Source organism: Podarcis gaigeae (assembly GCF_964106915.1).
Source record: "Podarcis gaigeae genome assembly, chromosome: 4".
Taxonomy (NCBI): Eukaryota; Metazoa; Chordata; class Lepidosauria; order Squamata; family Lacertidae; genus Podarcis; species Podarcis gaigeae.
In genome coordinates this window covers 66,422,563-66,448,864 of record NC_139677.1, presented here as the reverse complement: position 1 = coordinate 66,448,864, position 26,302 = coordinate 66,422,563, and the positions used below count along the sequence as shown (strand labels likewise).

At 43.0% G+C, this 26,302-nt stretch overlaps 1 protein-coding gene across 2 annotated transcripts in view; it reads left to right on the top strand.

The window, feature by feature from the left end:
- Window positions 1–800: 800 nt before the first annotated feature.
- Window positions 801–26,302, top strand: part of IGSF3 (immunoglobulin superfamily member 3) — a 113,030-nt gene continuing 87,528 nt past the window's right edge. For both annotated transcript variants that reach the window (XM_083736146.1, XM_083736145.1), the window contains exons 1-2: window positions 801–1,243; window positions 1,896–2,694. In XM_083736146.1, coding sequence (XP_083592272.1) covers window positions 2,613–2,694 — 82 coding nt within the window. In that variant the 5' untranslated portion in view covers window positions 801–1,243; window positions 1,896–2,612. The remainder of the gene's footprint in view (window positions 1,244–1,895; window positions 2,695–26,302) is intronic.

Here is a 26,302-nt window from a genome sequence, read left to right as displayed (position 1 = left end):
TTCCAGAATATTTGGTCCCACAGGTAAGAACCGGTAACAAGTCTTTTGTGCTGTGCCAGGTCATGCTGCAACTTGCGTTTCATGCGTAAATGCACAGTCACCTTTGCTCTTGCAACATGCATGATGCAGCAGTACACCCAAAGCACACCACTGCACTGCTAAAACAGGTATCTAGGGATAGAACTTGTCCCATTATCGTAGCTCTTAACATCCCACTCTATGAAGTATCGCAAGCTTTTGTTGACCAGGTTCGCTTTTATTGTTTCACACTGTGCTTCAACACACAAGGGTTGTTAACGGGTTATTGAGTGGGTGGAACTTGTTGGCCGTTTGACAGCTGTTTTCTTCAAACCACTTAGCTTGGAGCAACTCCCAGCGGGACTACTCCAAATACAAAGCAGTTTTAAGTCATTGGGGCTGCAGCATTTTGCATTTGTTGTCAGAACTGTGGAAGCAGGACTGGAATGTGGTGTCTCCTTTGCTCCCACAGCCTTACTAATTCTAAAACTGTACATTTTCTGTTCAAAGCATCCCAGAAGGGACAAGCCCTATAACCTAATGGTGTGTGTGTTTAAATGATTATGCTCACCATATTGGGGTTCTCGAAATTGTCCTGTTAGGACTAATTCTTAAGCGACAACACAAGAAGCAGCACTAGAGGGAAAAGGTGCCAACCCGGCCTGCTACCGGTCTAGCCTGACATAGGTGCAGTGATTGCTTTTACTGGCCCGCAATGGTTAATGATTGAAAGGGAGGCTTATCCTTCTCTCCCGCCCTGCTCTATACCTCGCTGCCAGCTGGAAGCAAAGGCTCACAACAGCCTGGGGTGAAATATGATCCCATTCCAGGTTCCGCGGCGCACTCCCCAAGCCTCCTTCGCTTCTGGGCCATTGTAGAGAGAAAGAGAGAGAAGCGCGCGCGCACTCTTTTCCCTGCCCCGTTTCTTTTCTCTCTCACACCGGCCAGCGCCCGCCTGGAGCTGAAGGTGAGCCGGGAAAGAAGCGGGGAGGGACGCGGCGAGGGAACGAAGCAGCGAGGAGAGGACGACGAGTCCGACGAGGAGGGACGCAGGGGGGAGAAGGCGGAGCTTCCCGGCCGGGAGGAAGCGCTTGGCACCCCCTGCAGCAGCAGCAGCAGCAGCAGCTTCTGAGCAGAGAATGAAGCCCGAGCGGAGACGCCGAAGGAGAGGCGGCAGCAGCAGCAGCGGCGGCGGCGGGCTGAGGGAAGCAACCAGAGCGGCCAGGTAGGCGCCTCGCGGGGCGGAGAGCAAAGCTGAGGCGAGCGGCGAGTAGCCGTACGGGGGAAAGGGTCCGAGGGGATGCCGGTGTCGCCGCGGCACGTGGAGCCGAGCAAGCCGGGCAAGGGAGTGGCTAGGGTGGGTCGGCGGCAAGAAGAGCGCGCGGGTGGAGGGAGACCCCCTTGAGGAGCGCGCCCTGGTCTCCCGGACCCGCGGGGCGCGCGAGGCGCTTGTCTTCGAGGGGTGTTTGTGGCGCGCGGAAAGTGGGCTACGCTTCGCTTTATGACCGGAGGGCGGGGAAAGGGGAGAGAAAGAGAGCGCCTAAGCTCCGGGCCGTTGCCTGTCGCCGGTCTCCCTTCTCGAGGGCGCCCTGCTCGAGCCTTTCCTCCAGTTTGGGGAAAGGGGAGGCGGCCGTCTTGCGCGCGAGGCTGAAACAATAGCGGGCTGGTCTCCTTCCCCGCGCGCAGATGGGGGTCTTAGAGGGGCGGCGGGGCGGGAACTGGTGCTCGGTCTGCCCCCACTTCTTCCCGCCCCTTCGTCTCTGTATGTACCCCCCCCCCACACACACACCGCGTGTTTGGAGAGGCAGTTAGCAGCAAGGAGCAACAATTTATGCCTTGGCTTTATAAGTTTCCCTTCCTCTTTTTTTCTTTTCTAGGGAGGAGCAGACCTGAGCTGTAGGCACCCGAGCGAGCGAGCGAAACTGAGCGCGAGCAGCGGCTGAACGGGGCCATCCCAGCTCGGGTTGCTGATCTGCCCCATCCTTACAGTTCAGCAAGCAGAAGAGACGAAGCCCCTCCCGAACTGTCGATGCAGTCCGTGCAAGAGGACGATCTCAGCCTCGCTTTCCCTCTCGTCTAGGAAAACTAGCAAGAGACACCTACAAAACTGGTTCGGATGTGGGCAGACCTGACCCTTCGGGCTCTTTTTTGTGCACGTGAAGAGCTTGCAAAATAGCACAGGTTGTTAATCCTTGGACACATAGCCACTTCTTGAGCCGAGAGACGGATCTTCCTGCACCTTTCTCTTTCCGGAGAGGGTTGATCAAGCAAGGAACTGTGTACAGTACTTCTTTACTGTGCGGTGGGAGACGGAGTAGGAGAAATCAAAGTAGATGCTGCAAAGCACAATGTGTTGGAAAAGCAACAGTGTCTGTTTGGAATAATCATTTAGCATCTGAGGACACATTCACGCCTCCCACTAAGCTTGTCCTTCACTTTGTCTTTTTAGTATTATTCCTTCCCCCTGCTGGTTATCTTCCCTACCCCCTCTCCCCGTTGTGTTTCGACTCTACCAAAACAGTCTTTTCTGGAAATATAAACCAGGTGGCCGTTGACAGCTGAAGAGAAAAGAATAAGCAAGAGGTGAACTGGGAATGAGAGTGATGCCCCTTTATCTTCCCTCTTCTACAAAGATGAGGTGCTTTCTGCTGGAGCTGACATCTCTTCTGCTACTGGGTAAGAGGCTGCCATTCTCTGTCAACAGTCCCTAGCAAGTTTTTAACTCTCCATTAGCCCTCCCCCCCCCCCCAATATCTAGCAGTGCTTTCTTATAGCAAGTCTGCCTTTTATCATAGTCTTCTGGGCAGTTCCTTCTGGTATATAACATCATGTTGTTTCCCTCCAAAAGCAGAGTTATTGTTGTTGTTGCAACTTAAAGACAGGGGACTTATCATCATGAACTCGCTTAATTTATATTGTAGTTTCTAGCCCTTTTTCTGTTGTGCTTTAAATAGAATTGTGTCTGGTTTTGAGATGCCACACACAGAATTGAATTCGGTCAGCAGGGCTTTCATGCCGAAGGAAGTATTTGAGTTTTGAGGACAAGCACGGAGCCAGCAGGCAACAGAAGACGTGGTACTGCAAAGACTTATCAGGTTGATTGTGGCATGTGCCATAAGCTTAGGTGGACTAGGGGTGCAATGCTTCTCCCCCTATGTTGATGACTGGAGGGGCCAGCATTAAGATGGCCCATTGGTGCCTCCTGGCATCTGCCAGAGAAGAGTAGTACTGCTAGTGGGGCCCCAGTTGGTGGAGACTTATAACCCCAGTTTTCCAGATAATGTACCCTGTGGATCCCCTGGGGGTACCAGTCATCTATATCAGCCTAGAGCTGACATAGAGAATATGTCTAAACCTTCTCCACCCCTCCTGTGCCAACCAACATGAGCCAGCAGGACCTGGGATGTGATGGTAGGCCTGCTGTTGTGCACCCCTGACCCCAGAATAGCTCTGCCTGTGCATGAAGTGGGCTCTAGTCCACAAAAACGTACGCTACAATAATTCTATTGATGTCTAAAGCACCACAAGCCTTCTAGGCTTTTAAAAGTAAAACAACAAAGATAGCTGCCCTCTGGGAATTCCCACCCCCCCAACAGTAGAAGTAGTGATTTGGCTAAATTCCAACTCGGGGAACAAGGGACGCTCTCGGTACAATATACTTCGCTGTCTGCTATCAAGTGATTTGTTGCAATGCTTGCCTGTGTTCTTAAACAGCTGCTGTTCATATCCCAGAAGTGACTATGGGTAGATGAAGCGAAACTGTATGTAGTTCCGTAAAGTGCATTGTGATTTTTCTGGATGAGAGATGCTACAATGCTGTAATTGTTCTTGTACACGTTTAAGAGGGACTGAATGCAAGGCAGTGAAAGAATCCCATGTGTCTCCGGCGAGGTTCACATGGTTAGTCTGGTAATTATACAGTTTGCTTATTGAATAAAACCAGGGATAGGGAAAATGCAGCAGAATACATGGCTGGAATTGGGAGTGTGGTTGATGAAGATGAGCAAAAAATGTTTGTGCTTTGTTGATAAGATCTCTCTTTCCCCACCCCCACTATCCACTATGACTTTTTAAAAGGCAGTTCTGAATACTTGAAGGAAAATGAGCCAAGCAGCTAGTGTGGCTTTTATAATATTGGTTTTAAAACAGCTGTGCAGTTAGTCACTTGCTTGTTTATCAGTAGTGAGTAGCTTTCCAGACTTGCTACTCAGACCTGTGGCATAAGGATACTCTGAGGTGGGTCTGCTGGTGTTTTGTGAATAAATCTTGTGCTTATTTGCAATGCTTATTTTTTTTTTAAAAAAATCAGTAGTCTTCTGAGCAAGACACCTTTGCAAAACTGTTCTGTTTGATCTGCAACTCCTTTGACCTTATTTACTAACGGGAAAGTTTTTGGGGAACCCTTAACGCTCCAGCAATATGCATGTTTGCTTGGAGGTAAGCCCCACTGAAATCAGTGGGACTTGCTCCCATGTAACTGGTGTCTACGGTTGCAGCCTAAGGCATAATCTGTCAAGTGATTCTATTGTTTTCTGATAGCTGACATGGATGAACTGGAATTGCTTATTCAGTAAACATGACTAGCTTGAGCGCTAAATCCCTTTGGCTTAAGGACAATATCATTATGAGTAACGTATTCCTAATATGGTGTGAATGCTTCCCTGATCTCCTTTTAATGTCAGTGTCCCAGCCCAACAGTAGAGGGCTCTGTGTTACTAGAGGAGCTGTCTTCTGTGGTGATAGAGAAGCAAGGATCTGACAACGGAGTTTTCAAATAATTTAAACGTTGGCCCCAGTGTCCTGGTTCAGTGCCAGCCTCTTAACTGTCTTTCTCTGACAGCTTCAGTAAAAAAACAACAAACCACTCTGCAAGGCTCCCGTTCTTACAACTTTTATCTCAACCAGTGCAGCTGTATCTCATATTTTTTGTTCAAATGTCAAAATTCCTGTCTCGTCTCCACCCTTGACAAAAAGAATGATTGCTGCTGGTGGTCTATGTGGGGTAGATTTGAAACACACAAGGCTGTTTCTGTTTCTTCAGGCACTTTTGCTAGGTATGCTAAACTGATGTTTTAAATTACACACAACAGATCTGGCGATGCCTTGAAGGTCTTGTGATACTTGGAGGCTCTGCGCTACATGGAAGTTTTTCGGGGGGTGGGGGTGTGTGCATCCGTAGGCTAAACTTGATTTGCTTCTCCAAAGAGAGGCGGGTAACATGAAGTCAAAAGCTTTTATCTTGTTCTATAACTCGAATTTTCTAACTGAACGGTTTAGAAAGCCCTTTTTTGTTGAAGCCGCTCATCGTGTGGCTCGGAACTTGCAGCAACTTACGACGTCAGATCTCGGTGTAGTTCGTGTTTCTTTTACCGTTTCATTTAGCATTTTAGAATGGCAGGGAAGGAAGAAATTGGGAATTTTAAAAGGGACGGAGGATGAAACGCAACTCTGGTGTAACCATGGGAGAAGTCAGGAGGGGGAAAATGCCCTGCAGAGCCATGGATTGAAAAGTCTCATCTGGCATGTGGGTGTCGTACAGAGGGTACTGCCGAGTTTCTTTTCCTTGCACAGCAGTGCTTCAGTTACAAGGCTTTGAGCAAGTGGCATTTCATCATGCTGAGTATATAATGGGGCGAAATAGGGTAAAGTATTGTAAATAACCCTTGCACAGTAATGAGACTGCTAATGCCTCTGTCAGGCGCTGCTGGGCCTGTGTGTACTTCCGAGATTTACTTGCTTCCTCCAAAGATGCAAAGTCTGATACCAATATCAGCAGTGTAATATATAGGAAACAAAACATAATAGGCTTAGAGAAAGTTATGGAACTCATTTTCCCCTGGCTGGTTTATGAATAGTTTCCCTCTTTCTTTCATAATAGCTAGACTCCCACCAGTGACTGAACACCGAAGGACTGTAAATTGTGTGCTGTGAACAAAAGGGATTCTCTGAATTTCTATGTAAGCTCTTCTGTTCCCTCTGTGTTTGCTTGCATTATATTGGTTAATTTGTTTTGCGGTTGTTGTTTTTAAAGTAGGCATAAAATAGGATGGGTGTGTTAATAGCTGCTTAACTGCCCCTTGACGCACATTGTGGTCCAGTGGATGCTGGTGGACTTGGAATTTAGACTTCTGGATTTAAATGCCATTCCAGCCATGAGCAAATTGCTATTGTAGAATGGAGACAGGACACTACCTTACACTGAGTCAGGCCATTAATCCACTGCCTAAGAAGCTGAGATGACAGGACGCCCATAGTGGGTCTTCTTTTTATTTAAATTTGTAAGAAAGTTTTTTTTAAAAAAGCAGCTTATGGGCAGGATCTAGATCAGGGCTGTGGCATGGGGAGGTGTGGAAAGTTTTTTAGGACTCTGATTTATATTCAACCAAGTTTTATTCAGAGATGATCCATTGAAATTAATCAAGCTAAGTTAGACTTTGGCATTTTATAAAAAAAATATGAGTGTACGCTGAGTGAAAGTTGAGAGCAATTCTTTTACACTCATGTCATGTTCCCAGTGAAAACTGTTCCCTCCAGTTGTTGTTTTGCCCATTAGAGAATACATGCCATGCACAGGGACCGTGTGTGTAGGTTTCTCTTAAAGGTGCAAATAGCAGATGGGGGGATTTTTTAAATTGGGAAAATAGCATCCCCCAGGGAGCTCTTTGCTATTATTTATAAAGTTACGGAACATGCCATAATAAATCCCTCTTGTTGTTTATGGTCTGGCCCTCACACCAAAGACACATTTGTTGCATGTAATCCTTTAATTGGGGACACAATTGTTTGAGCCAATGCACTGTTGGCCTTCCCTTAATGAAATTAATTACTTCATAAGGATCTTTTGAGACTGAGCAATCTGTGGCACTAAAAGTGCTCTGGTAACTATTGGTCATAATAATTCTGAAAGGCAGGGAATGGCTTAAATCAGTGTTTTGTGAAATATGATAATCTTCACATCAACGGACTTTCGTTAACAGAGCTACTCAAACAAGGCAGACATACACTTCAGTCCCTCAGCACTACACTTTGATTTCATCTAGGCCAGACTTGATATTTTATGTTTCTTGCTATGTGCACGAGACCATAGCCCATGAAAAGCACATACCTAACTCTTCAGTGGGCACTAACCTGTTCTAGAATGGCACTGGCAGCAAGCAATGATAGTCCACTTTTCTCTATATAAGAAGGTGCAACGAAGAAACACTGAGAGATATTTCTCCTTCCAGTGCAAGATTCCCCTCTGCATTTCTGCCAGTGCCTTAATCTATAAAACCAGACTAAAAACTCAGTTAAACTTTACTGTATGCATAAACATACTTCATCTATATGCTGGCGAGGTTGTGGGGGCAGAGGCAGCTATAGGCACTTGTGGTGGACATGCCCAAAGATGGCATATTTGAGGGCACAAGTGTTCAATGAGATAAGTAAAATCACTCTTCAGCATATTGGAGTCTCTAGAGCTTGCATTACTGAATCTGTATTTAAATGAGAATTAAGACTTGGTGGATAAACCACTAATTGGATTTCTCTTAATGGCAGCATGTATGGTTGTAGCCACATTCTGGAAGGACTTAAAAGGTGCGAACGTGAGCACTTGTTACAAGAGAGTATGGTGTATTGCTGTGACTGAAAATTTGATGGACAAATTGAGACTATCAAGAGGGACAAAAAACAAGTACACCTTTTCAGGAAAATGGTGGAGCTTTATTTTGTTCACAAGTACCCCAGGAAACCGAAGGCCAATATCAAAGATTTAAACAAACACATGGATCATGTAATAGGAACGTGTTTTACAGATGTATTCTTTTATAAGGTGTGTTGTATGGATGGAAATACAGGTTTTCGTAATGTATTTTAAGGATCTGGGGGAAAATTTCATTGGTTTTGTTGGATATGGGTTATCTTTGTGTATGCGATTTTCTGCAAATAATACAAATCAAAGTAATTAAATCAAAGTAAAACCAGACTTGAGTCTTAGCACCACTAACTAGGAAGTCATATCATTTGTCCTGGAACCCAACTGGGTTTGTTAACTCAGTGCTGAGAAAACGCACATTGTGTGTATACAAACATTTTTGCTAGATATTTTCCAAGACAAAGCATTGAGTTTTGGTTCTGGAGCCTTAGTGGTGAGCTTTGATCTTGCTATAGAGATCATTGAGATAATAAATTTGTTCTAAACTGAAAGAGTGTATGTTGGTATACTGTTTATTGAAGTAAATGATTCTAGATCAGTAGGAAGACTTTTGTGAGGTGTCTTGCTTTCTGTGAGACTACTCTTTAACTTTATTAATTTGTTTCTAAGCCAAAAACCAATTTGTTTGATGGCCAACAACAAATCACAGATTAATTCTGGAGATTTCAATTTTTGTGTCTTTCCTACTTTATTTCAGTGATATGTTTAGCAGTCATGTTGTAGTAATTCTCAATTATTTCAGTAGGTCTACTCAAAGCATGACTGGATCCAACTATTAGAGAAGTATTCGGCTAGGAGTCAGTATAGAAAATAGAGCCTCTGTTCAGTACCTGAGAAGCTGATGGATTCTTAGAACTAAGAAGGCTCTGAAGCATAAGTTTCAGAAAAGGGGTTTTGTTTTTACTGCTGTTGCTTCTGCTGCAAAGTAAACTGCAAGGTCTATACAAACAGTTGCCTGGCAAGGGTAGAACACAAAGTTACTCAGCCTAACAATAAGTTAATGAAGCATAAATTCTGACATGCCTTCTGTGGTGCAATGCAAACTCCGATGTTACCCAATTTCTAGGCTGCAGATCTTTTTCTCCTGCTTCTTGTGCCAGACGTTTGCATTCTCTGGTAGGAGGATAAACTTCCCAGATCCCACTGATTGACCTGCTTGTGTCTATCAAGGGCATATAGGGCCTCAAGCCATTGTCTGACATGAATTGCAATAGTAGGACTGTCTTTGCCTTTTAAATGGCTAGATACCCTTTTGTAACCTGGTGTGTATATGGACTCCATATTTGTATTTGCATCCATTTCCTCTTTCTCCATACAGTGCTCTTAGATACTTGCTGGATAACTGTTCTGGAAAAGTTTTATTAGCTGTTGGTTATCTGATGTAGGGAAGCAGAATAGTTTGTTTCCCCAGGCAAACTTGAGATTTCTCCATTCTTAAGGGGAATGGAAAGTTTAAAAAACGCTTTTCATCTTTCCTGAACATGTATCTGCTATCACATCTGGCCTAACTCTGGCAAAATATTCTGCCCTCATCAATCAATAATAAGGGTCTTTCAGATAAATACCACTGGGAAGTTTGTTAGGATTCCATGGACTGCATTTTTTCTGTCTAGTAACTACAGTGGTACCTCTGTTTAAGAACAGTCCTGTTAACGAACGATTTGGGCAACGCACTCCGCAAAACCGGAAGTAGGTGTTCGGCTAGCGAACTTTGCCCTGGAAGACAAACGGAAGCCGACCAGTGGAAGGGCACCGGTAGTGGGAGGCCTCATTGGGGAAAGCACACCTCAGTTTAAGAACACTTTCGGTGTAAGAACAGATTTCCGGAACGAATTAAGTTCATAAATGGAAGTACCACTGTATTCAGGTTTACAGTTATGTAATAGCATAGTATTTTTTTTTAAGAGGTCTGGCATCTTGTCCTGCCACACAAGACCTCCTCCAACATGTGTACTGAACAAAACTGTACAGTGAATAAGGAGGTGGCAACAAATCCCAGTAATACACATGCTTAGCTCCGTTATTCGCTGTATTGTAGTTTTGCAAACTCGGGTCTTGGAGGCTGGAAGTGAGTGGACACTAGAGGCGAGCAAAGGGAGCTGTGGCTGAATCCAGGCAAACAGAAGGTTTGTTGCCCTTGTAAGCAAATAGAATTATCCAGGCAAGATAATGATGGAGGTTGGATTTTGTGACCTAAATGGAATCAAAATCGGTGAAGTGTCAAGGTAGCACAAAGAGTTTAAGATGAAGCCCGGGCCTTTCTCTTGTGTGAGAGACTGTGGTTGACAAGACGTGTGGTCAGGAGAGGAAACACGGAGCCGAGGTGCAAGTAGGCATAGGAAAAAGATCTGCAAACCATGGTGCCCCATTATGTCCTTCAGAAATTGACCAAAGCCTACAGGAAATGAGTAGCCTGGATTACTCCTAAAGTGGAATATGCTACTCCTAAGGTGGAATATGCTACCAACTTGTCTGTCCTCTCAGGGCTGATAATTTATCCACTAATTAAGACTTCATCTGAGCAGCTGAGGCACTAGTAGTTTGAACAGCTGTTGCTAGTCCTATTGCAGCATTGGTGTCAATGACATTCTGCGTAGGTTTGTTCATGCCTATTCTTCTGCGTTAAACAAGCCTTTAACTTGCTTTTGTGTGCTTCAGGAGCATAAAACCGAGTTAAAAGCCTTAGTAATGTATAAGTAATGTATGGAGGTGTGTGTGAAAAACTGAAGGTTTCTTAGAGGATTAGGCCTGGTTCACACGTTATGCTTAGCCAAACTACAGCTTAACATGAATGTGCAAATGTTTGGACTTCCAGAGATTGTTCTGCTGTTGCGCTGAACCAAGCCATAGTTTGGCTTAGCAAATTGTCTGAATGCAGGCTCATGGTTTAGCTCTCCCTGACAAATCAAAAGCTGTACACCATAGGACAAACCTTGGTTGCAGCTTGTGGTTAGTCTTCAGAGAACTATAATTTTTGGTTTGAATGACATGTTAAGCCAAACCATGGTTTAGTGAAACAGCAGAATGACTGGGGAGGAGCAAAGTGGCCATGATCTATTCTTCTGGAGCCTGTACACATGCACAAAGCCATGGGTTGGCTTAGTGTGAAGTGCAAACCAAGCCATTGTGTACCCTGAAAAGCTTCCTGTGTGCAGTACTTGGTACAATGCAAGCAAAGAGATACCTATCGTAAGGACTACTCTCTTCTTGGTTTAAAACAGGACAAATTGCATTTCCAAGATTGGAAAGAATTGTTCAGCTTGTATATGCAGTAGCATGCATTAAAATTTAGAAGGAGGAAGAATATACAAAAGGCAGCATAAGTTTGTGAGTGCTTTCCACGTAATGTGTTTCTCTGATTATATATAGACATATATTCACATTGTAAATATTAGAAGAGTGGCTGCTTTAACTGAGGCATGTATTAGTGAGGCTATTGCAGTAAACTGCCAAAAGCTCACTCTAGCTGCTATAGGTAAAATTTGCTTTGATTTGCGGTGGTAGGGTAGCAAGAGACTCTGGACTACTATAACAGTTTGCTACTGTTCTTGTAATCTATTTCTGCCTAATGATGCTCTCTTCTTCTACAGCACTATGTGGGCGGAAAGTGCTCATACTTCTGTTCATTCCTGCAGAGCTTGCTCCTGTTTCCTCCTACTGCCACCATTCCTCTTCTCTGCTTCTACTCCTACTTGCATCTTGTGTATATCCTACACAGCCCTGCATCAGATACTGCAAATACATTCCCAATATTTTTATGAGGAAAAAGCACAAAATGCATTTGCATAGATATTGCATAGAACTATAAAGCTGGGAAACGTACACATGGACTATCTAGTCCCTATGGCTTGCATTAAGGCAGGTTGTCCACCCCTCCTCCCCTTCCCCCGGGAAGGCCCTGGGGTGATACCCATAATTAGGCATGAACGGGCTCATTCCCATGGACACATGTTCAGCGTTATTGTAGGCAAATTCGGCCAGCGCTAGTTTCTCCACCCAATCGTCCTGCCTCTCGCTGACGTAGCAGCGTAGGTATTGTTGGAGTATACTGTTCGCTCTTTCTGCTTGGTCTCCGGGTGTCTGGCCGTCAAGAAGCTCACTTCAACTTGCAGCAAGCTCATGAGCTTCCTCCAGAACCGGGAAATAAATTGCTTCCCCCGGTCGGACAAAACCCTCAAGCGGGCGCCATGCAGCCTGAAGATGTGATCCACAAACAGCCTGGCTGTTTCCTCTGCCGTCACCGCATGCGAGCAAGCGATGAAATGCCACATCTTTGTTAGTAGGTCGACTACCACCATGATGGCCGTTTTCCCCCTTGACTTGGGCCAGGAGTGGAGGCAAGGCTCTCCAGCGATGCCGGAGAGGGACCCAGCAGGGAGAGAGGGAACTCATCCACTGAGGAAGGAAATCAGCGTGACACCAGGAAGAAAGGGGAGCAGGGGAGGGCTTCGGAGAGATGTCTCCAGGACTCTTCCACAGAAACTAGCGGGGAGAGCACAGGTCCTCCGCTGGCCACGCCCACGCTGCGCAGAAGACTTCCGCGCAGGGAGGCTAGGCGGAGACTTGGCGTCAAAGAACTTTTATGCTGGAAGAAGTTCAGGAAACGCCCACTGACGGATTCTGCCAATGACTGACACAGCCGCAGAGTAAGGGCTGTGCAGCCAGGGAAAGGTTTAACCAGGCAACTTTGCCAAGAGTAGAGGCAACTTACGCACGAGCAACCCCAATTCCCATTACATTGATGAACCAACAATTTCTGAGATTTACACCACAGTGCTAGATTACCTTTTGCTACCACCACAAGATCATTTTTACATAATGTAGCGTAGTGAAAGAGATGCTTGTGACATTATGAAATAAATTGATGTGTTCACCCACCAAAGAATTATCTGCAGTGAGCAAAAAACTGTTCATTCAATGCAGGTGTAACACATACAAGGTGTGTGAGAATTAGGCTTTGGATTCCTGTAAAGTGGCATTGCAGCCCAACATATTGGAACATTTGTATTTACAAATGGAGAAGTACATTCATAATATATAATGAGAAAGCATGAAATTCAAGATAAAGATACAGTGACTCAAAAATGAACAAAAAACCCAGAAAAAATTATGGATTCTAATTTCAGTTTTAATTTGTATACTGCTCTTCCACATCACTGTACTCAAGTTGGTTTACAACCTATCAACATGACATAGACAATATAACTAATGGTTTCATAAAGCCTTTCTAGCTGACAGCAGAGATTTCATCATTTCCCAGCATGGCTCTTATGCACAGAACCTTGGTAACTTGCACCATTACAAGATGCTCCACGGAGAATGCGCTGAGCAAGCTACATGATTATGAACAAAGAAGAGCCATGCTACACTACATATCTTGTATGACTGTTTGGGTTACTGAAACCAGGTTAAAAGCATTATGCAAAGTTAAAAAGTAGTAAAAAAATCTTTTAAAAATGATGCAATTGACTATGTTTCTATTTTGAGAGTACCAGAACCCTAGATTGAGAGTCTCACGCTCTACCAACTGAACTATCTTGCAGCCTATAAACTGTTGCTGACTAAGCAAAAAGAAAAGGTCTTTATTGTATTTTTATTTTTATTTTTTGGGGGGAAGGGTTTAAAAATTAAAAGCAGCACATTGAAAATATTGTTTTTAAATAATAGGGGGAAATGCAATACAGATTTAATTTTTCTGGTAAACAACTAGGTTACCAGGTTTAAAGATTTGAGTTATTAGGGTGCAGGGAAGGAGCTGTCAAGCACCTAGTGGGGATTTGCTCCCCTGTCAAGTATTAATTTCAGTACCTGGTTGAGACTGTGGTTCAGTATATGACTTTCATAAAATACTACTTCCTCTTGCATCTTAGGCCTTCCTATTAACACTTCCTCAAACTGTCATACAAATGGATCTGGAATAATCTGACAGTGATGCTAAATTTGGCTTTCTCCATGGCCCTTGAGGTTAGCAAGGTTGGTGGTGATGCTCATAAGTTACCACGCAACAAGCTTGTAAGGCATAATAGCTACTTTAGAAATTCCACAGAGATGCTGCTAAAAGCATAGGGATGATACTGATGTAATAGATTTGAGCTTTGGAAATCCACTTGGAGGGATTTCCACAGCATTGCTTTTGGTTGCTGAAGACTAAATTTCTTATACATCCAAATAGCTGGATAGATGAATGATGTTATACAGTGTGAAATACGTTCTGCAAGCTTAAATATTAAGGAAACATACCTCAGGCATGTGCATGTGTGTGGTGCTGGCATGTAGCCAGTTTTGTTTATTGTATGGTCTCTGTGTGCTTAAAATCACCTTCTCCAAAGGAGTCCTCTAAAGTTATGGAAGATGGGCAGTTGTCATTAATCCTGGAAGTCATTGTGGTAGAGACCACAGCCCACATTTCATAGATAAATCTTTCAGCTAGGCTCTTCAATGTAAGAGTAGGGGAGAGAAAAATAATAATAATAATAAATATTTCTTTATTGCTTTAAGATACAGTTTGGATTTCAAAGAATCCAGTTTGGATTTCAGTCTCCTTGTTTAGTAGCTGTGTTTTAACATGCATTGGTAGCCCAGTGTTCAGTCTAACATCTCTATGGATGTTTGCAACTAGGAAGTACCTTTCTGTCTTGAATCATTCAAGTGTTTTTATTCATTAATAAATCCCACTTGAGTCTGCTATATTGGATACACTGAAATCAGATAAATAAAAATCCTCTCTTCTTGTTAGCTATGTAATCCTTGCCTCCAGTTTCTAATCAGAAGGGACCAAATATGTAAAGGAGTAGAGGATGATCAAAGCTTCTATGTTCTTGATATAACTAGGGAATTTAGACTGGAGCAGTCATCCTGTTGTTGTGGATAGTTTCTGCCTTTGTTTTGTGTGTATGCTCTCCTTATCAATTAAAACATATATCATTGCTGTCAAGCGTATACTCAATCAGTGTTTTTCTTTTCTTTTAATTCAGTAAGCCTAACCTTGAGGGGTATGTCTGAAATATTGCAGAGGATTGGAACCAGCCTAATTAAGTTACGGCAAAATTCTGCTTTGTGTTGACAGGAGCAGTTCAGAAATTGTTTTTTTGAGCTATAAAATAATGGTTGTTGGAGGCTGAGGCCATGTTTTGACCATCTCTCTGGTCCTCTGTTACATCTGCAATTTTTTATTTTCTGTAGATCCATAGGATAGGCCTCACAAACAAGCACTATATATACCATCCTTTTCAGCTTGATATAGAGATGACTTTACTTGTCTAACGGCAAAGGAGAGTGTCTGTCCTCCCCCCCCCAGTTAGAATTAAAAAATAGCCATTTGTGAAAATCAATTGGGATTGTAGGAAGCTGCCTTATACAGAGTCAGATCATTGGTCCATGTTGCTCAGTATTGTCTCTGTTGACTAACAGTGGCTCTCTGATTTCAGACAGGAGTCTCTCCCAGTCCTTCCTGGAAATGCCAGAAATTGATCCTGAGACTTTCTGAATTCAAAGCAGATGCTCTTGTCATGGAGCTACATTCCTTCCCCTAACTACAGGCAAACATGATTGGAAAAGGAACTGAACATGTCCAGAGCATGAGATAATAATAAAAAAAATGGATTGAGACCTCTTAATTCAAGGAAAGTTTGTAATAGTACCCAATGGTGCTACACATAGAAAACTCAACCTTGTACTTCAGCACTCGCCTGGTATAGGTCATAGCTGATAAGGAATTGCATGCAGGCAAGTGATTGGATGCTGCAAGAGCAACAGAACTCTCCATCCTTCCTCCACCATTCCCCAGGAGGCTAGTAACTTTTGTGGACTTGTTTGCAAAATATAGTCATGTCTGATAAAAATAATAATAAAAAGAAAGCAAGGTAAGCACTTAATAATGGGTGTTGTTTCAGCAGTTGCAGTGATGGACAGATCTAGCAAATGGAACTTGTTATAAAAATGTAGAGGGAGCTGGAGGAATCGCAGTTCACATTTTAGGTTTGTAAGCTCCTTGTGGTAGGAGCCTTTCATCTTGTACTCTGTTATACATCATGCACACTGATGCTGCTGTATGCATTGCAAATAGCAGTAATTAAATCCTTAATAATCTGAGCAGGATTAAATGCTAGGACCTGGCTTTTTCAAAACTGCAAGGGGTGTGTGTGTTGTGCTAGCTACTTTTAAATTTTGTGTCTATGTGGAATCTGGTTGGTTTCCTCCTTTTTGTGTTAAACTGACTGTAGCTTGTTTCTGAGAATGAAACACTTGTGGGTTAGTACCCAGAACCATTTCTGTATTTCTAATATCCTCCTTGACAGATTATATCAGTGCGTCTCTTTTCCCTTCTGATAACATGCAAACCATCCCTGATACTGTCCTGTTTTGGGGGGTGGGGGAAGAGGAGGATAACTTGAAAGTAAGACAGGGAGCTCAGTTGGCACAAAGATATGGCCTGCCACATTCTATGGCAGCTATGCAAACTAACAAAGTTTATGCAAATCGTTTTAGTAGCTGAGGCTTGGCCGTTCATTGCAAAATCAGTTTATAGTAAAGCTGCTGTGATTGTAGCTCTAGCCCTAGATTTAGTGTCGAACCTTAAGCTGCTGTGTACAATGGGCGGCTTGGGCAAACAGCGATTGTGTTTTGAAAATACAAAAGCAATGTTATTCTGATGTTCCTGTGAAGGATTTTATTTGGGAGACCTACTGTCAAGGATATACAGTCTGCCTGGTGCAGTGAATCAAATGTGGAACAAGCAGTGATAGTGTGAGATGGTTTTAATACCATGAGGGCATCTTAGAAAACAATAGAAAATTCTAACTATACAGCAAGACGTATTATCATTGCTTTTTGAAGCAGCCTCTCACAGATCTCCTTTCATTGCAGGTAGGAAAAGTGGCTCACAATACTCCTTGACCTGCATACATTAATTTGAAGGCTTTTCAACATGCAAAATGCAGCAGGCAGATTGCTGGCTGGGTTTGTCTTTAGAAATCGTATAAACCCCTGTTCTAAAACAACTGCACTGGCTGCTAGTTGGTTTCCTGGCCCAAATTAGGATGTTCATGCCATTGTGGTTTAAGGTCCCATTTGGCAATTAGATTATATATCTGAGTTTCTAACACTGCAAATGAGGTGTGTGAGGTACTGCAGTTCTGGATCTTTCCCCCATCCTAGTTCTGTGCCAGGATTCAGAATGGTTAGGGTTTGGTGTTTTTTTTTTTGGTTTTTTAAATTGAATTTTATAAACAAGAATAATGTTATACAAACAAGTATACCAAATTTTCTCATGCCATTTGTACTGTATTTTTCGCTCTATAAGATGCACTTGTTCCCCCTCCTAAAAAGTAAGGGGAAATGTGTGTGCGTCTTATGGAGCGAATGCAGGTGGGAGGCTCTGCTCAGCGCTCCCTTTAAAGAGTGCGCAGAGCTCTTGGGGGCTTTTCCCCGAGGAGGGAGAAGGGCTGCCCCCAAGAGCTGCACACACGCTCTGCGCGCTCTTTAAAGGGAACGCGGCTCTTGGGGGAGGCTTCCTCCCGCTGCCTGGGAGAGGCTGCATGTGGCTAAGCCATAAGCCAGGTCAGCAAGCGGGATTGCTGCGCTGCGATCCCACTTGCTGTCCTGGCTTATGGCTTAGCTGCGTGCAGCCTCTTCCGGGCCAGGGGAGCCTTCATCCCGCTGCCCGGGAGAGGCTGTGTGCGGCTATCTCATAAGCCAGAAAAGCAAGAGGCTATCCCAGAAGCCAGATCCCTCTTGCTGTTCTGGTTTCTGGGATTCAGAATATTTTTTTTCTTCTTTTCCTCCTCTAAAAACTAGGTGCGTTTTATCGTCTGATGCGTCTTATAGAGCGAAAAATACGGTATATCACAAAAAAGCATAATAAATGTGGAAAAATAACTACAACATATGTTTCATTATTAGTGGTCATTGTATAAGTTCTTAGTTTATGAATTGGTTTAAACAATTAGGAAGAAGAAGGAAAAAAGGGAAAAGGGGAGGGGCAAGTGGGGTAGGCTGGGGTGGTTATGCTTCTATTATTCTATTCTACTTAGTGTGTGAGAGAGGTTGTTGTGACCGTTACTTGTGTGGGTTGTCTTACTATTCACTTCTTGTATTTACTTGGTGGTGAGAGAGGTTGTGTGTGGCTTAGGGTGTGGTTGGTTTTCTTTGGTTGGCTATAGTGAGAAATGTTACTTGCATCCAGTGGCAGGCTGCTCCTATGGTTTTTACACCTTTGATTGGCAGAGCTCCACCTCTGTCTTTTGCTGCGGAAGGCAGAGCCTTGCTCTCTTCCAAAATCATTGTGCTGCCTTTTCTCTCTCTGCAGCATCTACAGATACTTCTGCTTCCTGAGAAAGCATCTGCTTGCAGGATAGTTTCTTCAGTACAGTGGTACCTCGGGTTACATACGCTTCAGGTTACAGACACTTCAGGTTATAGACTCCGCTAACCCAGAAATAGTGCTTTAGGTTAAGAACTTTGCTTCAGGATGAGAACTGAAATCGTGCAGCAGCAGCACAGCGGCAGCAGGAGGTTCCATTAGCTAAAGTGGTGCTTCAGGTTACAACAGTTTCAGGTTCAGAACGGACCTCCGGAACAAATTAAGTACGTAACCAGAGGTACCACTGTACTTCTGGGCCTTAAAGTTTCTGTAAATGGTGTAGCTCTTCTGTGGGTTAATTATAAAGTGTCTGGAAATCAAGTTGTATGAGTAACGGTTGAGGGAGTTGGGTATGTTTAGTATGTTTAGATAAAGCTGAAAAGTGATATGATGGCCATTTCCAAATATCTAAAGAGCTGTCACATGGAACAAGCTTGTTTTCTGCTGCTTCAGGAGCTGAACCAATGGATTCAGAGTACAAGAAAGAAGATTCCAACTAAGCATTAGGAAGAACTCTTGTGTTCAACAGTGGAATAAACTACCTCAGAAGGTGGTGGACTCTCCTTCATTGGAAGTTTTTTAACAGGTTGAATATCCCTTTGTCAGGGATGCATTGCTGGGGGTTGGACTAAATGACTCTTTGGTCCCCTTACAATTCTATCATTCCGTGACATTTCGGTGCCTGTCAGATATGGCCCAGCCATGTTGAGGTACAAAAGCTAGGAGGCAAGTCAAGGGTACGGCAAGAAGCAACAGCACAGTTAAATCTGTTCTTGCTCAGACCAAAAAACTTTGCATGGAAACTTGTTTTATTCAAAGCCTTCTTCAAGTCTATCTAGAACATGAGTAGGCAAACTATGGCCCGGGGGCCGGATCTGGACCAATCGCCTTCTAAATCCAGCCCACGGACAGTCCAGGAATCAGTGTGTTTTTACATGAGTAGAATGTGTGCTTTTATTTAACATGCATCTCTGGGTTATTTGTGGGGCATAGGAATTCATTCCTCCCCCCCCCAAAAAAAAATAGTCTGGCCCCCGACAAGGTCTGAGGGAAAGTGGACTGGCCCCCTGCTGAAAAAGTTTGCTGATCCCTGAGAAGTCATTGGCATCCTGACTGAACATACCTGTTACCTCTTGAGACTAAGGTTAAAGACCTGTTGTGATCTCTCTCAGAAATGTAGAGAAATGGAAATGTGTCATGACTTTTGATTTGTTTTAAAATAAAGTATTGGTCTCTAGTTGCAGGGGGGAGGAATAAGAGTCTCTAATGCAGTACAGTGATACCTCGGGTTACAGATGCTTCAGGTTACAGATGCTTCAGGTTACAGACTCTGCTAACCCAGAAATAGTACCTCAGGTTAAGAACTTTGCTCCAGGATGAGAAGAGAAATTGCGTGGCAGCGGGAGGCCCCATTAGTTAAAGTGGTACCTCAGGTTAAGAACGGACCTCTAGAACGAATTAAGTTCTTAACCCAAATTGCCACTGTAGTGAAATATACACTGAAGCTCCTCCTTATTTTCATGGCCTAGGTGAAAGATGTATGTACTTTTTGATTAAATATATACCTTCAATATGATAAACCACTCTGTACAGTGCTGTTCTCAAGTAAAGGCTACAAAACCACTCTGCTGTGCTCCTTTTATGGCCTCCCCTCTCTTAGGTATTTCAGTATTATGGGCCTGATTTATGGCAAATTGATTGGTCAGGCTTTGTTTTCACTCAGCATGGCAGGCGTTCTCACTGGCCTCGGTGAGCCCAGGAAGCCAAGCTTTCCTCCCGAAGCTGGCAAGAAAGATGTTCCCAGTTGCTGAACAGAGATCTGCATTCCTTCCCTGGCGGTTGTTTGCCAGGTGGGTCAAACCAAGGCAGGGAAATTCAGCTGGGAGGATGGACTTCTGCTTGGTTTCAGTGCTTCAAGTAGCTGCCAAGCATGCTACCCACTTGCCTTTTTTGCACAAAAGCTTGACAGGGAGGGCTTCCTTGGAACCACAGTTTTTTGCTCTGCTTGCAAAGCTATCTGATACCTGTAGACCCCTAGGCTGGGGTCAGGGGGAGGTTCAAATTGGTCACTACATTATCTTGTGATAGATCTTAAAGTAGTATATCTGTTAGATGGTTGGACTTTGACTAGGAAGACCTAGGGGGTCAGATGCCTGCTTATCCCTATAGCAGATGTGTCACACTTTATCAGTTCATAGTAGTTCTGCTGTGGCTGCTGTGAGAATCGTATATGGAATAACCCTCATGTATGTTGCTCTGAGTTTCTTGGAGCATGGCTGTGGCTGTCCTGCATTGTTCTTTCTTCTCTTGCCCCTTTCACCTGCCCATCAGAAACTTAAATGTGACAGAGATCACTTAGGAAAGTGTAGAAGCAATTTCTGTATAGGCTTTTCACACAGTTGTGTAAGGTTTAAAATGATCTCATCCAGGACATATGTATGCAGCATTGTCGTGGTAGACAACAGTTGATGCTGGTGTGCATTTGCATGGATTGGGTATGGCCCGGTCACAGTTGTGTTCTTACATGTTAATGGGATACCTTCACAGACAACACTTCAAAACAAGTGGTTTAAAGCGTAAATCGACACAGATGTAATAATAATAATAATAATAATAATAATAATAATAATAATAATAATACCACCTCAATATGACAAAATTAAATATTGCTATAAAATAGTTTACCAGTTCTCTGGTTTGCTTTAAAAGGGGGGGGGGGGAGAAAAAGACCACAATCCCCCCCCAATCGCATTTTGTTCTCTGTGCCCATTAGAATACGGCTTGGCAGCCTCCTATTTTTTATAGCAGTTATTGTATTGTTGGTATATTGTTCAAGGGTTTGCAGTGGGATGCCAGCTGTGTCACTGGCATATTAGCCAGATGTCACCCTTAATTGTAACCCAGGCTATTCAAACTCGCTCTCTCCTTGAGCTCTTCCCTCCTCTTTTCATTGGAGATTTAAAATTATCTGCGAAAAAGAGTCCTTATTCAAAGGAATGTGCATGGGCACAAACATCCAAACCTCTATACAGTAAGACTGAGAAGTGATTTAATTTGGAAAATGTATTGAAATGCTGTCTCTAATGATATATTTTATTCCATGGGGTTTATTTTCTGCTTGTGAAATGTACTATTTGTATGTTTCCCTGTTGCTAGATACACATATCTAACTCTGTCTGTAGTGACCTGTTAAAAGGCACTATTAATCCTGAGTGCAAAGATCCTAATTCAGTGTGCATTAAATTGGCTTTATTTCTTGTAAATGGGGACTTGGAGTATTAGTCAATCTAGCATAATAGGCTTCAAAGTAGCCTCTTAGACTCCCTTTCCAGTACCCATTAGCTAAAAATTTATTAACTTTTTTTCCTTGTCTTCCTCTTAAAACCACATTCTTTTATAATGAGGGGAAATATAATTTGGAGCGGCAATGTGTTCTACCCAGCATAATAGTTTGAATTGCACTCCATCTGTTCAACTGCATGGTCTGATGGATCTGCTGAGCCATTTTTCACAATTTATTTTAGAGTTGGTAAGAACACTCTCTCCTGGACCTGTTCCAAGGCTTCTGGTGGGAAAACTTAATATCTGGAGCCTATAGTCCAGCAGGAGAAGACAATTTAGCTAATAATCCTCAAATGGCAAACTACCCCTCTTTCTTTCAGTAGCTCAGATGTATTGTTAAAAAAAAACCAAATATTACATTCCATAATTGTTTTTTTAAACATATTTTGCATGATTACACTACAATTATTGCAAATGGCTTATTTCTTTGTTAAAACCTCAAAGAGAGAGAGCAATGCTGATTGGCTTCACCTGGGTTCTGTGTTGCAAGTGATTCAGTAGCTGAGAAGAGATCTTTATGAGATCCAAATCCCAGGGTCTCTGCTATAGCATAGGTTTCTGGCTTTACTGCTAGTGTGGTGGAAACTTCAGGCAATATACAATTGCTATACAATGAAGCAGATAGCAGCTGTCTTATTCTTTCCTTTTCTGCCAGTGTTGCAGCTTGCTGATAATCTCATGTCTCAAAACACAATACTTAACTGTTGAGCCAAACAGCAAAGATTGGTGGGGGGTTTTGTTCTGCTTTTGTTGTGTTTGAGCCTTTTGTTTAAACAATTTTCAAACTGGTTAAACCCACTATGCTTGAGTGCTCTGAGGGAAGAGTGGCATACAAATTGAACAAATGAATGTATCCATAATTTGTTGCCTTTAAGCATCCATTGGCATGTTGAGCAAATGCAGGAACTATTGGGGGGGGGGAGAGAAAAGATGTACAGTAAGGCCACAACTTAAGCGCATTTAACTTGTGCACATCCAGCTTTACATGCTTGGCAAAAAATAATTTTAAAATGTAAAAGAGGGAAGAAGGGGGGTGGGAGTGAGTCTGGGGCAAAGAACCTTGGCAATCCCACTCACCATTGAACCCAACGTGTTTTGACTATACACAATTTTTGCTTTAGGTGGGATCTGCAGAACGTAACCCCCACGTACGTTGCAGGCTTAGTGTAATAAAATGGGTGGTAGATACAACTTTTAAAAAAACACAAAATTTTATTGTTTTTTTAAATCAAATATAAATACAATAACCATCGAACACTTATCCAGCAGTACAGCTAATTGAGTTTGTTTCTTTTAACGTAATAAATTACCGCAACATATCCAGTGCTCTCCAACTGTGTACACAAATGTTTAGGACATGGAAATTTAACCTTTTGGCATGGATATGCAGCCACCTTTTGAAACCTCTTCCACTGTCAGTGTCCATCCCTGTCCTATATTTATTACTTAACATGTTGCTTTCTGTGTCTACTTTCGATGCACATGAATGCTCTTTCAAGTCCAGCCTCATAGGGTTGTTTTTGTGTGTGTGTGTGTGTGTGTTTAAGATAATGTGGACTGGATGTTCATCTACTGGATTAGCTGAACATTCATAAGTAATCTTCATCACAACTCTTCTCTCTGTCACAGTTTTGCAAGCACCCTAGAGAAATTAATTGCTGCTTAACAGATATGTTAGAAATGAAACTGACATGCTTGCCTCTTGTTTATGCCCCCATGGCCTTGGGGAATGTTCTTTGAACTGAGGCATGTGTGAGTTCAAACTCGTTCTCAATGTGGTTGTAGCCCAAACTGCACCTTTCACACACATAAACCATAGCCATAGAGGCCAATATGGATTCAGCATGCTCAGTGGGTGCAGACTGCACATTAAGTTTTGAGGGTGGGTGGGGGACGTTTAATGGAATGCATTATCCCAGAAGAGGCATGACTAGCTGGCTAAAATCCTGGTGTCTATTTTAACCATTTTAACCAAATAAGTTTTTATATATTTACAATTTCCATATTTAACATACAATTGCCAGTAAAATGTTTTTGCACCAAACGTCTACCATAGAAGTGATATTATATGGAGGATCACATTCCGTGGTGACAAGTGAAAGACACCAGGATTTTAGCCAGCTAGTCATGCCTCTTCTGGGATAATGCATTCCATTAAACGTCCCCCACCCACCCTCAAAACTTAAGATAACGTTAAGAAGTCAGGTTTTTTTAAATGCAGTTTTAAGCATCTTTATTTGATATTGCTTAGCAACATCAACCAGGGTACATCATGTATTAAATGGGCCTAGAGTTTATTTGTTCATAGTTTATGGACCACCTTTTGGGGCATAGTCCACCTAAGGTGACTTATATCCCACAAAACTAAATAACACCCAGAAACGAATACTTTAAAAGCAGTAGTACAACTAGTATTTCAAAACACAAGCGATTTTAAATGAAACAGCAAACAGAAATGCTGTCCATTCAAGAATAGATTTTCAAAATAACAGCCCATGGTGTGTGTGTTTTTAGAAAAATGATAAACATTGTGTATTAAGCCCTGCTTAAAATTTGGAGCACTTGGGGTCATTTGCACCTCCCATGGGGAGTTCCATAATCTGAAGTTCAAGTTGCCTCTTTATTCTCGGAGATATATGTTATTGTTCAGAGGCATATAGCTTCACTAGGCTGATTAAAGCTCTAAAAGCTGTTCAGTGTGTTCTTGTATAAGTTTGACAGGTAGTATTCCATATATAAATCTGTATAGGATTGTGCAGAGCGCTACTTGGCCCTTCTGTGTTCAGCACAGAAGAGTGGGTTGTCATAGGAGGGAATCCCTCTGCTGGAAGTGGAACGCACGTCTTCAACCCTTCATTAGCCACCCACTAGCAAGGTAGTAAGGGACGCGGGCGGTGCTGTGGGTTAAACCATAGAGCCTAGGACTTGCTGATCAGAAGGTTGGCGGTTCGAATCCCCGCAGTGGGGTGAGCTCCCGTTGCTCGGTCCCTGTTCCTGCCAACCTAGCAGTTCAAAAGCACGTCAGAGTGCAAGTATATTAATAGGTACCGCTCCGGTGGGAAGGTAAACAGCTTTTCTGTGTGCTGCTCTGGTTCGCCAGAAGTGACTTAGTCATGCTGGCCACATGACCCGGAAGTTGTACGCCGGCTCCCTCGGCCAATAAAGCGAGATGAGTGCCACAACCCCAGAGTCAGTCACGACTGAACCTAATGGTCAGGGGTCCCTTTACCTTTATTTTAGCAAGGTAGTAGATGTTTTGTAGGCTAATAGATTTCATTTATTTATTTTAAATATTAAAATTACTCAATTAAAGGCTGTTGACTAAAAATTAGAATGCTGTTAGTCCAGTAGTTTCCATTCCAAACACTCTACAATTTCACCATTCTACTGCTGTTGCATATATATTACTGTAACTTGGCTCTTTTCTCAGTTGCTATATAATTTGGGAGCATTTAACTACATCCATACATAGAATTCTGTCTTAGTGGTTTTATAATGTTTATAATGTATGCTAGTAAGGCATTTGGATTACGCATCTGATTCTCCAGTTCTAATTGAATGTTTCCCAAGAGATTTAAGAATTGGGAAAGAGAGATGCTGGATTGCACTAAGAGGAAAAATATATTGGTGACAAAAGTTACTCACAGTCAGTCCCCCGAGGAACTTTTGAATAGTACCTTGTAAGAAGAGTTAAGAGGACATGTTGAAACTTTCATTTATTGATGTATGTAGGTGAATAAGGATAAAGGAGAACTTAATAAAATCCCTGTTCTTTGAAAATCCTAATAGGAGACCTACATTGATTGCACAGGGAATCTCCAGATTTAGGGAGTAGAAAGTGTGGGACAGCAGTAGTTGTAGAGCAGGCTTCCTCAAACTCAACCCTCCAGGTGTTTTGAGACTACAGTTCCCATCATTCCTGACCACTGGCCCTACTAGCTGGGGATCATGGGATTTGTAGGCCAAAAACATCTGGAGGGCTGAGTTTGAGGGAGCCTGTTGTAGAAGAATCCTGCATAGATGCGGGAGAATTAAAGAAAGGGCAGGGCCTGCCCACCCATGAAGCATACTGAGGGAGTTGCCATGGGCGTCGCCACCACAGATGAGCTCTGGTTGGTGCCACCATTTTTCCAGCAGCAGGGTGGGTGGGAGGTGCCTTTGGTGGTGTTGGATAAGTTCTTCAACTCAACCGCAGTTGCCTCACACCCCACCCTATCACCAGAGAACTGAGGAGAAGCGGTTATGGGTTCCAGTGACATCTTGCTGGAATCTGGAAGCCAATACTGAAACCATGTGATCCCAGCTTCAGCACTGAGGGTGGGGGAGCAGAGGAGGTGGGAGCTGCAGGTTGAGGCAAAATGAGATAGGCACAAGGGCTTCACAATCCACATTAAGCCAGGATATGGACGGGCCCTGAGGTCGCATATATGGTTAGTCAGCAGTTGTGCGTGTAGAAAACTACAAGGACCTTGTTACTCACTTGGTGGGTATTCTTTTAAATCGGTTCTTTTTTCTGAAATAAAAAAAAATTCCACACAAACATTCATGCAATTTCCTCTATGGAGCAAAAGAAGATTATGGTTAAATTTGAGTATTGATTGTATTTTTATGTGTTGGAAGCTACCTTTTGAGGATTTGCCCATGAACTTCAGTATAAAAAAAATCAATTTTGATGTTCATTTCTGCACAAGAGCCTCCTTTGCTAGGAAGCAGGTTTATTTATTGACTTAAGTGGAAATAGAAGTAAAAATGTTTCAATAGAAGTGTAAATGTTTGTAGCTTGATCACAGATCCCCTCATGACCTTGAGAAACAAACAGCTTTTCTCTTGCATCATGGATGTTGGCTCCTGTTATGGATACATGATCTGTATTATTTTATTTGGTA